The 15284-nt window shown below is 43.4% G+C and overlaps 1 protein-coding gene across 2 annotated transcripts in view; it reads left to right on the plus strand.

The window, feature by feature from the left end:
- The first annotated feature begins 3600 nt into the window (after positions 1–3600).
- Positions 3601–15284, plus strand: part of PCSK2 (proprotein convertase subtilisin/kexin type 2) — a 240427-nt gene continuing 228743 nt past the window's right edge. The window contains exon 1 of one of the 2 annotated variants that reach the window (XM_005214325.5): positions 3601–4155. In XM_005214325.5, the coding sequence (XP_005214382.2) occupies positions 3979–4155 (177 nt within the window). In that variant the 5' untranslated portion in view covers positions 3601–3978. 2 annotated transcript variants of the gene reach the window in all.

The raw sequence follows: 15284 nt of genomic DNA on the forward strand, positions 1-15284 counted from the left end.
TGTAGCCCACCAGGTTCCTCTATCCATGGAAATTTTCCAGGCAAGAATACTGGAGTAGGTTGCCATTTCCTACTCCAGGGATCTTCCTGACCCAGGGATCAAACTCGTGTCTCTTGCATCTCCTGCTTTGGCAGGTCGATTCTTTACCACTGAGCCCCATGGGAAGCCCTGGGATCATTTACTCTTTCCTCAAATTTGCAAAATTAGTAAATATAAGACTCTTTGAGAGAGGTTGTGTTTGTGCTTAGTCGCTCAGTCATGTCTGACTCTTTCTGGCCCCATGGACTATGCCCGCCAGGCTCTTCTGTCCATGGGATTTTCTAGGCAAGAATACTGGGGTGGGTTGCCACGCCCTCCTCCAGGGGATCTTCCCAACCCAGAGATTGAACCTAGGTCTCCCACATTGCAGGCAGATTCTTTACTGTCTGAGCCACCAGGGAAGCCCATGAATAGTGGAGTGTGTAGTCTATCCCTTCTCCAGGGGATCTTCCCGACCCAGGAATCAAACCAGGGTCTTCTGCATTGCAGGCAGATTCTTTATCAGCTGCTCTCCCAGGGAAGCCCCTTAAGAGAGGTTACCTAACAATAAATAGGTCTATTGGCCACCATAATGTTACTGAAAAGGCATGATTGTCTTCAACATTCCTCAAGCTATTGATGATGTTTTCTATGTCAAAGTCTGTACTTGGGCATCTCTTTGAAATTGCTTTCAGATCTGGAAGGTGTCTAATTCAACCGTCTCCTTTTACGGATAAGGAGACAAAGGCTTTGAGAGATGCAACGGTTTGGCCCCAGTGACATAGCCAGTGACAGCAGAAGCTGCAATAGCGTTCTTGTCAACGGCATTCCATTTCAGTCCTTGAAACAGTCCGCTGCCATCTTCTGTTCACCTTTTACAACAAAGTTACTATTGATAATAAAAAAAAAAATGGTAGAGATAGTTATATAAAACACATGATGCACATGGATGTGCATTTGTATTTCAAATAATATCAGTGCATTTCCTCCACTTGCTTACTACATTGTTATACATTAGAAATTTAGTACTTGCACCACAAAAATTTCTATTTTCATTCACTATGCTGTTCTGACAATATTACGATGAGCTGCATTCTATATAAACCACTAAAAATGGCTTATTCTAATCAGCCACCCAGGCTTTATTTAGCTTGTATCCAATTTTACATGGTTTTAATTATTTAAAATGCAGATACATAAGATTCAACACTGACTAGCATTTCATTTTTAGAATTTATTTAGGAAATGAAGTATTGCTCTGTCGTTGCAGAAAAAAATTAATAAATGTCTCTGAATAGATGGTAATTTCATGCTCATTTTCAGAAAGAGTTAGCTACATTAGCAGCACTATTTCCCAATACCCATAATCTTCTAAATTGACTTATTTAATGCTCTTCAGATCTATTTTTCTAAAGACTTAGATTTTTATCTCTGTTGCTGCTTTTGAAATGCTCTCCATGATTGTGAATCCATCTAATGTAATTTTCACATTTGGTGCCATTTTTCTCAAATGATAATACAGGGTAGGAAGAACCACTTAGTATTTCTTCTTCCCAGCCTCATGTGAAAGTGAAAGTGTTAGTCCCTCCATCGTGTCTGACTCTTTTTGACCACGTGGACTGCACCTCTGTCCATGGAATTATCCAAGCAAGAATACTGGAGTGGGTTGCCATTCCCTTCTCCGGGGATTTTCCTGACCCTGAGATCGAACCCGGGTCTCCCACATTATGGTCTCATACTTTGATTCAAAATAGGGTAAAATATAAGGAAGTGAGAGAAAGGAAGAGTTGACAGTCTCTAGATAAGAAAACCTTGTGTTAAAATCAAACAGATGGACTATCAGTGATAAGGGATGGAGTAAGATAGGGTGTTTTTGTTTTTGTTTTTTTTAATCTTAGCAGAAATGAACCTCTGAGCAGTAAAGAACTCAGGAAATGAGAGTAGCTCTGCTCCCTTTTATTGACACTTTTCCAGAAACTTTGTCTCTACTCTAGTCTTGTGTTTTAGCACCTTCTCAGCACCTTATTTAGTTTTTCTTAAAGGAATTCAAGTAGTAGTAGAGGTAGTCATAATAATAATAATAACAACTGTATACAGATTTCTTGTGCTACTATCAAAATCTTCAGTAAAACCTATACTTTTATTTGGTAATGCCTGAACAGGTTTTCCGGGAGCCAACTTCAACAATGAGATCTGCTTCAAAGACAGTGTCCCATGGGACTGTGTATTCATTTCTACCGTTAGTGGTTTTCTTATGTAGATTCCAACTTCATGCTAAAATGAAAAGGAGGAAGTCTGAAATACACACACACATATATGTAATGTGTGATTATTATAATCTCTCTCTCCTTCCCACCTCCCCTGCTCTGGATGTATTGCATATAGTTAAGCGTCTGGGGGCGGGGGGGAACCCTCTTATCTCTTATTCAAGTAAGGCAGGATTTTGAACTTTGGAGCTACACAGTTGAGATCAGTGTACACCTCAATATTGTTTGAGTTGCTTTAAAACAATCGCATTCATTTTATTGCAGACATTGCCTCCCTGCTTCCTCTCACTAGGGCAGAAAGAAGCCAGTAGTAAGCAGTTCCTAGGACATGAGTGCACATTGCTTAACTAGATAACTTAGTTGACCCTCTGCCACTTGGCCTGAATTTGCCCCAGTCGAGGACACTCAGACAGTGTCATCCCAGTGCCTGGATCTGTGGCTGTGCCTTCCCCAAGACGCACCCTCCCTGTCCTTGGGCCATGTCCCCAAGCCTGAGAAGGCACCTCCAGGCTTCAGTCCTTGCCGAGGCGTCTTGAAGGCGGTCTCCGCGGAGCAGCCCAGACTTCTGGAGGAGTCTCATCTGATCCCACTTGCTGGTGGGGGCGAGCCTGGTCTCCTGCCAGGCTGCCCAGCTGTTTCGTTCCAGATCCGCCTGGAGCCTACAAAAAAATTAAAAAATAGCTCGCTCCTGCACTCTCGCCCCCAAGAGTCACCCCAAGAAGGCTACGTTCCCCCGCTCCCCCACTCCTTGCCTGTAAGGGAAGCTAAGCCTGCCCAAAGTGGCGGGAGGAGAGTTAATGTTCGCTTTGTTATTGAGAGAAGGGGAAGCGAGTAGGATTTCAGTGTGTGTGTGTGTGTGTGTGTGTGTGTGTGTGTGTGTGCGCGCGCGCGCGTGAGTGTGTGTGAGAGAGAGAGGGAGGGAAAGAGACCGAGAGAGTTGTTTTGCAGCAGAAAATAAACAGGGAAGCAGAGAAGGGAGAGGCCGGTGCCCCAGCTGTCCTCGGGGCCTCGGGAGCGGCGCACACCGTAATTCCCTTTGCAGAGCCCCACAGATTTCCACCAACAATGACATCACTCCGGCGCCACCGACCGGATTACAGCTGGGGGGATTTTCCCGGGAGCGCGCGGCCCGGGCGGAGATGGGGGCGCTCTCCAGGGTGCTGAAAGGGGCGGGGGCGCGGGCTCGCCTCACGGCGCCCCCAGCGGGCGGAGGCGGACCGGCCCGGCCGGGGGCGGGCAGGGGCGGGCCCCGGGCGGCCCGGGGCGAGGGCCGCCGTCTCTGCAGCCCTCATTGGCTGCCGGCGGGCGCACGTCACTCAGGCTGGTGCTTTCCTCCCTCCCCGATGGAACTGGAGCCGAGGAGGAGCTGAAAATGCAGATTTAGCATCAAGCACAGATACACTCGCTCTTTCTCTGAGATACACACAGCTCTGCACGTTAGCACCGCTGCGAGCGAGCCGGGCTGCCAGACCACACGGCTTCCCCGCCGGCCAGAGGCTGGAGAACACACACTGATTTGCTGCTTTCCAAACCCCTAATCAGTGTTTTCCTCTACACAAAGATTTTTCAAAAAACAAACACCAACAACAAAAACTACATCTTTTTTTTTTTTTTTTAATTTGGACCTTCCTTGTGGGACCCTGCTCCGCCATCCTGCGCGCCTCCTGATACCACTTTTCACTCCCAAAGAAAGATGAGAGGTGGTTGTATCTCCCAGGGGAAGGCGGCCGCGGGGCTCCTCTTCTGTGTCATGGTTTTTGCATCTGCTGAGAGACCGGTCTTCACGAATCATTTTCTTGTGGAGTTGCACAGAGGGGGAGAGGAAGAAGCTCGCCAAGTTGCAGCAGAGCACGGTTTTGGAGTCCGAAAGGTAAGCATCTCCCTTGCATTTCGCATGTTTGTTTCTAAACGGTGGCAGCCCTGCGCAATCTCATTGCAGATTCGCAAGTTTTCTTTCTTGTGCGATGCAGATATTCTGCCATCGGCTCTTCACACGACATCGCCTCCGGTGATCTTTCACGGGTTATGTAATTAAAATGCCCTTCAAATGCTACTCGGAAGGTCATGAAAACAATTGATCGCCCTTTGACTTGGTGGAGAAAACAGGATAACACCTTTCAAACAATGCGGTGCGCCCGGGCTGCTGTCCGAGCGACCAAGTTCTCAAGGCTGCCTGGGGGTGAGGCAAGAAGTGCCCGCCGTCTGGGCTTGGCGTGGCAGACCCGTCGGGGATGTGCCCCCCGCCCCTATCTCCCGGAGAAAGGCTAGTTTCCGAGGGACAGGGCTGGAAGCTTGGACATCGCAGTTCATCTGCTTGCTATTCGAACCCCGCGCCAGGAGGACTTCCCTTGCCTGACTCTGGTCCCGGCTCTTTTCCAGGGAAGACAGCCCCCAGCTCCAGGAGACTTGGAAACAGAACTGGTTTGTCTTTTCAAAATCGAGGGCTGAAACTTGCCCACCTCGCCCCTGCCCACCCACCTCGAAGCGCACTCAGTCGGCTCCCCAGTTTTCAACTTGCAGCGGTAGACGCTGGGGAGGTAGATTTTAATGGGATTTCCCCTCGGAGAAGTCGGGGTATCTCTCCCTGTATGTGGGCAGCCGGCTTGGCTTTCCCACCAGAAAGCGGGGATCCCCATCCAAGAAGTTGTCAGAGTTCAGCCGTTTCCCAGCCGGGATGCCGCGGAACTGCTTCGGAGACTCCAGGGTCCCCAGTCTGCAAGGGCGAGGGAGCGGAGAGCACTGGATGGGGGTCGCGGCTGATCTACTTGCTTCCTGCGAAATGTCCTGCCAGGGATCTGAAGTGTCCTTAGGGGACCTGACGAGGGGTGGGGTGGGGTGAGAGGGCAGAGAGAAACCGGGGCGAGCGGAATCTGGAGGACTGAGGGCTGCGTGCGATCTAGCGACCGGAGGGCTGGCCGGGTGGAAAGTCTGTGGGATTCCGGTCCCAGTCCTCCCTCCTGACCCCAGGAAAGACTCTTGAGCGGTGGGCGCTTCAGGTGATGCTTGTGCGTCGCCAGGGCAGCGCGAGCTGGGGACTCGGTCCCGACTTCCCACGCGTGGCGCCTCCTTCCCAGCCGCGACTCAGGCTCCTTCCACCTGCTGCGGGTTCTCTTGCCTCGGTAGGGCGTTGGCCACCGCGGTTCTGACCCCCAAATGGGTCTGCCAGGGAGTTGGACGGAGGTCCGGGAAACACCAGGGCTGCCGGAGGCGCGCGGGCGGCTCCTGCGGGGGAACTTGTTGCTCTAGGAGGAAGCGTGGGTGGAGCGGGGAGAGGAGACGCGGACCGCGGCATCCCGCGCTGCTGGGGCCCGGGGTATGGGGGCTGTTTCCAGAGTGCCGCCAACACAACAAACAAGCATCCCCTCCTTCTTCCCACCCTCACGCCCCCAAACTTGGCAAGATCCAGGAACCAGGCGCATAAATATAGTACTGATTATTACTAGCTGACAGTCACGGGGGGTTGGGAGGGTGATGGAGTCTCTATACACACTTTTATTTAATACTTTCAACAACTCTGGGAAACTGCTGTTATTATGAAGCCTATGGTTCTGATAAGGAAATTGCCTCAGATAAGGGTCCACGATGAAAACTGTCAAGAATTTAAACCCAGATATTTGCAGGGCAGGAATAGAGACGCAGACGTAGAAAACAGACTTGGGGACACAAGGGAAGAAGCAGAGATGAACTTACGCTCTTCAACCTGTTAGTGTATAGCACTCCAAGCTACCTGCTCTGCAGGGCATGCTCGCCTTTAGGGTATGAAAAGAGATGTGGCAGCAAGCTCTTTAAAAACCCCACCTTTGTAAAAGAGCTGCAGTTGGAGGGGAAAATCTAACCCTCTCCCCGCCCTCCGCGCCCGGGCTACCCAGGTGACTCCGTGGTAAAGAGTCCTGCCTACAATGCAAGAAACACTGGGGACTCGGGTTCTATCCCTGGGTGGGGAACATCCCCTGGAGAAGGAAATGGCAACCCACTCCAGTACTTTTGCCTGGGAAATCCCATGGACAGAGGAGTATGACTGGCTACAGTCTGTGAGGTTGCAAAAGAGTGGGACTCAACTGAGCGACTCAACTGAGCGACTAAACACCAACTCACCCCCTACCAGGCCCTTTCCATGGGATGGGCAGACATCATTATCCTGTTAACTTCTCCTTTTTGAAACTGTGCCCTTAGCATTTGATCTCAGCAATGTAAGCAAACCCAGGTGTAGCTGAGACAGATCATGGCTTAACATATTAATTTTCTAAGAAAGTTATTTCTTTTTTGTATGGTGGTGAACAGCTCAACAAGGGATTTACAGTTTTGGTGATGGGAATTGAGCAACGAGGTGTAGAAAACAATCTCGTAAAAGAATCTAAATTCTCTGCATACACTTACCTTAGAATCTCAAGGAACTCCTATTTTGGGGTGAAATCAGACACCTCAGCCTCTTTCCCATCCTTTGCATTACAGCCTCAAACTTGCAATTCCCATCTAGGAAAGATGGGTTTTTACTTTGCCACATCCTCCTTACTTTTCCACGATCTCTCAGAAGTACTCTTATCCAATGATTTTGTTCTGAGACATGTTTAAGTAAAAGTCAGTGACACTTCCGATGAATTGTTGCATGAAACTACACTTGTTGAGAATAAACGTTCTTTTCCTTCTTTGGATCCATGCCCACCCATCCTCCTAGACTGAGTCCCCAAGCTTCCCTGATGCTATGAGCTTTCCCGTCTCCAAATTCCTGTGGGATGAAAAAGCAAAGACTACGTGACTTAAGCTGTAATGTTTCATTACTTGTTCTCTAGTCAGTTCATGAAACTTTTTGCCATCCTATGGACTATAGCCCCCAGGCTTCTGTGTCTGTGGAATTCTCCAGGCAAGAACACTGGAGTGGGTTGCCATGCTTTCCTCCAAGGGATCTTCCTGGCCCAGGGATCAAACCCATAGTCTCTTACATCTCCTACATCGGCAGTTGAGTTTTTTTTTTTACTGGTAGTGCCCCCTGGGAAGCCCAGTCAGTTCATACATGTAAGTAAACATGGGTGTTAGTGTCTTCCCACTTGAAAAGGTAAATATTCAGGGATGGAATCTTCTGTATTTCTGGTTTTCTTACCAATTCCAGCTATTACTGGATTTGCCAGCCTGTAAGAAAACTTCTTTCCTTACTCCTCTGGGTTTCCCAAACACTGTTCAGTCTTATTTTCATCATGCTGTAATGTACTTTGGTCAACATTTCTTATCTATTTTTCATTTTAAACCCTCAACACTTCCTTTTCCTTCCTCTCCCTATCACACCATCCTTCTAGATGCTCAGTGTAAGACAGCAGAGACTCTCAGCAGTTATTCATCTGAAGGATGGAGGAGGGCCTGCTATTTTACTAAGTTATTTCATCTCATGCATTGGTGAGATAGAAATTATTGGCATCAGCTCTAATTCTCAGATGAAAATCTTTAAAGCTCCAAGAGGTTAAAAGTACCCTCAGATTTAAAGCCCAATGGAAAATAATTTTGTTTTTCTATCATGCTGCCTCCAGGAAGCTTTCCCTGACTGCCAAATACTTTGCCTTTTGGGCACCATTTTAGAATTCAGTTATTTTTTCTTTTCTTTTTTCTATATTTAACACTTATTTGGTATTATATGAGCATATGTCATTAGTATGCTTGAGTATGCACTTCTTCAGGTAGGCTGTAAATCTTCCAAAAGACAATATACTATGTCTTTTTATCATGTCTATATTGAGCACAGTAGCCTATGTCTAAGAGCCTCAATGAATATTTGTCAATTATTTTGCCTAACTCCACAAGACCATGAGCAAACAGTTATATTTCCTCTTGAAAATGGAATAAAAGTACCTATAACTTTACCCTCAGGAAGGTGTGTTGAAACTAAAGTTTTCTATTTTATCATGATGTGGCCCAGATCTGTGAGAGAGATGTATATGTACTTAAAGTTTACAACAATGACAAAGACATTATTCTAAAGATTGCTTTAAAATTTTCAATGCGCTGCCAATTTTAATTCCTTTTAAAAATAAGATGATGGTACGGGGAGCGGGGTGGGAGGGGCGTTCAGGATGGGGAGCACGTGTACAACCATGGCAGATTCATGTTGATGTATGGCAAAACCAATACAATATTGTAAAGTAATTAGCCTCCAATTAAAATAAATAAATTTAAATTTTAAATAAATAAATAAAAATAAAGAATAAATAAAAACTTAAAAAAATAAGATGAAAATTATTTATCAAAGTAATGTGTTGAGGGTTGACTAAAAAGCATGTGAGAATTAAAGTAGAAATCCAAACAGCTGACAATTAAGTTTTTTTCTTTTACTATAATGTTTTATTTTTTGCTCATGAAGGACTGAGGCTAGGATGATTACACAAGTAAAATCATGTGACCACTTTTATATGTATAATTGTTAAAAAATTTTCTAGTCCAGTAGTAATTATACTATTAGGTAATGAAAGAGTAAATTTCTGGTCATTTTAATTTTATTGAAGTATAATTTAGGAAAGATTTCTTTCCCAGATGCTGGGAAAGATTAAAGGCAGGAGAAGAAGGGGATGACAGAGGATGACATGGTTGGATGGCATCCCCAACTCGATGGACATAAGTTTGAGCCAACTCCAGGAGTTGGTGATGGACAGGGAAGCCTGGTGTGCTGCTTCCAAGGGGTCGCAAAGAATTGGACACAACTGAGCAACTGAACTGAATTTAGGAAAGAGCACAGCTTGAAAATTTTTTGTTAAATGGGCACACATATGTACCCAGCCTCTAAATCAAGAGATAAACTATCATCAGCATTCCAAAAGTCCCCTTTATGCTCACCTGGATAGTTTTTAGCTTTAGGCTAAATTGCTTAAAAAATATTGCTTCTGTGAATATTGTAGTATATGTATGTTGGTGAATACATTTATACCTTTCTGTTGGGAATATTCTTAGGAATATCAGTTTTCCTTTGTTGTATAACAAACCAGTACAAATTTAGTGACCTAAAACCACACAATTTGGTTATTTCTTTTTCTTGCATAAAGAATCTGGCACGTGTTAGTTGGTTAGTGAAGCTTCTGCTTAAAGCCTCACAGACTGAGCTCTGGATATTGACCAGCTGTGTCCACATCCAGAGGCACAACTAAGGGAAAATCCTCTTCCAAGCACATTCAGATTTTAATGAGAGTTCAACTCATTGTAGTTGCAGACCTGGAATCTTTATTTTCTTGCTGGCTGTAAGACCAGGACTACTCCCAGCTTCTAGAGGTGACCCTCATGACCTTGCCACATGGCCTCCTCCATAAGCTTTCATACAATCTCACCCTTTAGATCTCTGCTTTCTGGAAGGGACAGTCCCTGGTTTACGTTAACCTGATTAAGTCAGGCCCACCCAGGAAAATTTCTCTTTTGATTCTTTTGAATCAGACTAAACTGATCTGGTGCCTTAACTACATTTGATAAACCTCTTCACCTCTGCCATGTGATGGAATCTAATCACAGAAGGAAAATTGTCATAGACACCATCCTGCTCTTACTCAAGGGGAGGGGATTATTTGGGGCACAAGGACACAGGGAGCAGAAACACTGGGGGCCCTCCCAGAATTCTGCTGACCACGGACAAACTGGCAAACAGTTTTCCAAAGTAGTTGTGCCAGTTTGCATGCCTGCCAGCCGTGTGTGAAGATTCCATTTGCTCCACATCCCCACCAACATTTGATATTTTATCCCTTTTTCCTTTTAGCTGTTTTGACGGGTACGTAGTGTGTCTAGTTGTGATTTGTACTCTGTGTTTCCCTGATGATCCTCTGAAGCTGAATGCCTCTTCACATGCTTATTTGTGTTTTGGATTTTTTTTTATGCAGTATCTGTTCAGGTGTTTTGCCCTTAAAATATTTTCTTTTGGGTTATCTGTCTCAATTTTTGGTTTGTAGGGATTCTTTACCTATTATGGATAGGACTCTTTTGGCAGATATATGTATTTTGAATATTTATTTTCACCATTTTAATAGTGTCTTAATACCCCAATGATATTGAATCCATATTGTATAACTTTACTTTCACTTCCAATGCAAGTAATTTTGTCAGTCAAAAGAATTCTCTGGCCATCTTCCTCTGTTTGGGGGATGAAGACAGAAACAATAGGAAATAGATTTGATCCTAAGTGTTTCCAAAAGGATTCCTATTTAAGAAGCCCTTAAGGGATAGTTTTTCTGACTACAAGATCTACTCCCATGCTAGCTAAAGGAAAAGACCCCAGAACCCTACTTCTCCAACATGGCTGCCATGAATTCTTTTCAGACTCCAACTTAATACATTATGACTTAGGTCAAGTCCAAGTTCTTCCCTCACACCTTCTCTGATTGTTCTAGAACAGAGCATTTATCTTTTGGGAATTTCCATTGCACATAATTTGTTCCTTTCCTTGGACCAGTCACCAGTCACATCTGTCACAGATATCACCATGCCCAATGCCCCTCTTGTAGTTGAAGGAAACCAAGAACAGTAATGTCGAAAGGAAAAGATGATGTGATTTGGATTAGACAGCACTGGAGACTTGGCTCAATAATGAAATCCCTCAGAGGCTCATTTTATTTGAAATGGTTAATAAAATATGGGGGTTGTGAAAGATCAATAATATAGTGCGTGTCAAGTTCTGGACACAGTGCTGAGTGCATAGAATAAAGGTCTATTATTGGTGGTAGCAATAGTAATAAGATGATGACCTAGCCATATTTTTTACTCAAGAAAGCTTTTGTGGGTTGTACCTTCTCAGGAGTGACAATCTAATTAAGTGAAGAATTAGACACTCAACCCAATGGCAACCCACCCATGAATCAGCCATGGTCCATGAGATGGCCTGGCCCAGATAGTTCAGTGATCTATAATTCATTATAGACCATGGTAATTATCTCCACCAATCATACCGGCTTCCTTAGGAAATTTGACTCACTAGTTGCTATAGAATGGAGAATAGAGTATAGTTAGCATGAGAGCACCCACCCAGGTCTTGGGAGATGCAAATATTTCATCTGAGTTTCTAATAATTTCCTGCTCAACTTCTCAGCCAAAGAACTCTGTGACAGAGACTTAAAGCTAATCATCAAACTAACTTCCTCTTCTACATGAGCTACCTCATGTAGAAAGATCTCATTTCCCAGACTGCCTTGCAGGTAGATGTGATCATATGATAATCCCAAACAAGGTATTGTAAACAGAAGTGATGTGCATTTCTTCTATGCTTGATGCATAAAAACTACATACAGGTTGATTTTCCACACTCTTTTCTGCTCTGAGTCTTGATGTGATCGAGAACAGTAACTTTGAAAGCAAAAGCTAAAGATGTCAGAGTCAAAAGATGAGAGGAGCCCACATCCCTGACTCTTGACTTAGATGACCTTATGTGAATGAAAAATTATTATATTAAGGCACTGAGATTCAGGATTTTATCTTTAGAACAACCAGCATTACTCAAACCAATACATTCTCAATAAATGTCCCTTTATTGCTAAAATGATTCTCCAAGCCTTGCAACCAAACCAAGCCAAATTATAGCAACAATAGTATTTTTAAAAGACTTATACATATGTATGTCTTCTTTGGAGAAATGTCTATTTAGTTCTTTGGCCCATTTTTTGATTGGGTCATTTCTCCAAAGAAGACATACAAATGGCTAACAAACACATGGAAAGATGCTCAACATCACTCATTATCAGAGAAATGCAAATCAAAACCACTATGAGGTACCATTTCACACCAGTCAGAATGGCTGCAATCCAAAAGTCTACAAGCAATAAATGCTGGAGAGGGTGTGGAGAAAAGGGAACCCTCTTACACTGTTGGTGGGAATGCAAACTAGTACAGCCACTATGGAGAACAGTGTGGAGATTCCTGAAAAAACTGGAAATAGAACTGCCTTATGATCCAGCAATCCCACTGCTGGGCATACACACTGAGGAAACCAGAATTGAAAGAGACACATGTACCCCAATGTTCATTGCAGCACTGTTTATAATAGCCAGGACATGGAAGCAACCTAGATGTCCATCAGCAGATGAATGGATAAGAAAGCTGTGGTACATATACACAATGGATTATTACTCAGCCATTAAAAAGAATACAGTTGAATCAGTTCTAATGAGGTGGATGAAACTGGAGCCTATTATACAGAGTGAAGTAAGCCAGAAGGAAAAACACCAATACAGTATACTTACGCATATATATGGAATTTAGAAAGATGGTAACGATAACCCTGTGTATGAGACAGCAAAAGAGACACTGATGTATAGAACAGTCTTATGGACTCTGTGGGAGAGGGAGAGGGTGGGAAGATTTGGGAGAATGGCATTGAAACATGTGAAATATCATGTATGAAACGAGATGCCAGTCCAGGTTCAGTGCACGATGCTGGATGCTTGGGGCTGGTGCGCTGGGACGGCCCAGGGGGATGGTATGGGGAGGGGGGAGGGAGGAGGGTTCAGGATGGGGAGCACGTAAAATAAAAAAATAAATAAAAATAAAAATAAAAGAAATTATTCCTATAGTACCCATTTATTTATAGGCAGAAATTTAGAAAATAGAAGTTGTTAACAACCAGCAAATCACTGACTGACAGACTCCAGTGTTTCCCTGAAATTCCCAACTTAGAAATTATCAATACTAGAATAGATGAGTTCTTTGAGCAGAGAAAATAAAGCCTGCAGTTAAAACCTAATAAATATAAAAGAAGGGAGAAATTATACCTCTTTTTCTCAAGTGAGTGAATATCTAGAAATCAGTTTCTATTTCAAAAGGTCTTATTAGCTGTAGATCATAATGTTATAGTACATCAGAGAGTGATGCTGATAGTTAAGTTTGCAATAATTGTATATTCAAGTGTAACTACTCAAAGAAGTCAAGCTTTAAAAATAAAATATGAAACCTGATGTTTAAATGATTTCCCCCGACTACAGCAGAAACTTTATTTTACATTAGAGCTCAGATTCATCATTTTGATAGAAACCCTGTACAAAATTTCTGGAATATATTATTTGAGATTCAAATAACCACAGGGCAGTTGAAAAACAATAATTTTAGTTTGTCTTTTTCTACTAAAATGTATCTGTTATAGCTAAAGATGATTTGGTGGCTAAAATCCTCTGATGGTCAGGGAATCAAAAAATTACATCTGAGTTAACTCTTCTAACCTAAATATAATGATTGGGTATTAGTTGATGGCTTCTACATGGCTTTCTACATATAGAAAAAGTAATAAACTCTCTTGACAAGTTATTTTTGTCCCTAAAGCTATTTGACCATGATTTTTTGGATATTGTTGTGATATGCTATGGTCCTCTGATGAGAATAATTGGAAATAATAAGTTCTTAGGTTGCAAATGAAACATTGACACAAACCCTTAATTTTCTGACATAGAATGAAATAAACTTAAGAATGTTACAGCATGTTAACACTTTCTCCCATTATAAAGTTGATAAGAAAATGAAGAAAATTGTAGGATCCTAGAATGGCCCTTCATTTATAACTTTAAATGTGGCGTTGACTCCCCTAAACATCCAATTCTTCTAGTTTTTCCTAAAATCTAATTTCACCACAAGTCCTTTTACCAGAACTTCTTCAATCCCGAGCTCTTCATTTTCGAGCATCTCCTGGTTAGCTGGGTTTTATTTAAAAGTGAAGGGATGAGCCAGCACATGAAAAAGGAACTCTCCTTTCTTTGATATAACAAAGAGAAGAGTGGGCAGATGAAGTTCAGTTTTTAGGTCACAGAGGAAGATATGGGAAGAATATCCACTTAGGAGTCACAGTTATTTCAAAGATGTAGGAGGCAAGGTCAATGTTTAGAGTGAAGAAAGCAGGGCTGGGATGGGGGCTTCAAAAGAGATAAAGTCTTGTGCTCTGAAAATGAGAATGGGAGAAGATGCTGACAGAGGGCTAGCAATGACTTCTGGCCAGTACCAAGGGGCCAAGCAGGATATAGTATTACCAACTGAGTCATTTTCGTAAATAGCACTCAAATGGGGATGATGGAAGTGGGAAGAAAAAGAAATGGGGTTTTTAAAAAAATGGAATATCAAAAAAGTAGAAGAAAAGGTTAATTGAGTTTAGTAGTGAGAGAGCTGAAAGGAAGAAAGATATGGTGAGTAGGGTGTTAAACTCAAGACTCCCCAAATTGAGCACTTCCAAACAATGATAAGGTCTATGGAGGTAAGTTACCAAAGCCAAGAAGAGGTGAAGGTGATCAACTAGCTGAAAGTCAAATGTACAAGCATCCATCCACATGCTCCTCAGTCATGCCATAGCTAAATAGCCATCACCAAGGAAGAGTGTTGAGAGAAAATGAAGTGAAGAGGTTTTAGCACAAAATTTCAGGGGACTTTGGACGCGGAGGGAGAAAGAGGAGCCAGAACTTGGACTGTTAGGGATATGGAAGGATCATTGAGAGAGTGCAGGACTGTGAACAGAATGCAGTTGAGGATTAGGAAAGGAGGGATGGGGCAACAGAGGCCACTGGCTTTAGAGATGAGGTCATTATTAAAATTGGAGGAGCCACCTTAGCACATGGGAAGAAAAGTATGTTGGTTTGGGTCCCCAGGAGTAGTCCTTGAGATAAGGATTAAATACAAGTTGTTTATTCAAAGAGTGATTCTAGTAAATATTGGCAGGGGAGTGGGCAATTGAGAAAGGGAAGGGAAGGCAGGAACTTAGGGTATATCATATAACAAGTTGTCACTGTGAGTAACTGGGACTCAGTCCCACTAGGAAACTCTGGGAGCTGGTTTAGAATCATGTCCCAGAGTCATACTGCCTGAGTGGGGAGGGAACTGGGGTATTTATACACCAATTGCAATCAGACACTGATTCATGATTGATAGTTTCTTCTGGGTGACATGGACTCTGCAGCATTTTGACTTGGCAAATGTTCAAACAGAGCATAATTTGGTCGCCAGAGAAAATTCTCAGACAAGTAGATCCAGAGGCTTGCATGCACTAAATGCTGAGGCCCAAAAGGATTTGAACAGGAA

Source organism: Bos taurus, chromosome 13 (assembly GCF_002263795.3).
Source record: "Bos taurus isolate L1 Dominette 01449 registration number 42190680 breed Hereford chromosome 13, ARS-UCD2.0, whole genome shotgun sequence".
Classification (NCBI taxonomy): Eukaryota; Metazoa; Chordata; class Mammalia; order Artiodactyla; family Bovidae; genus Bos; species Bos taurus.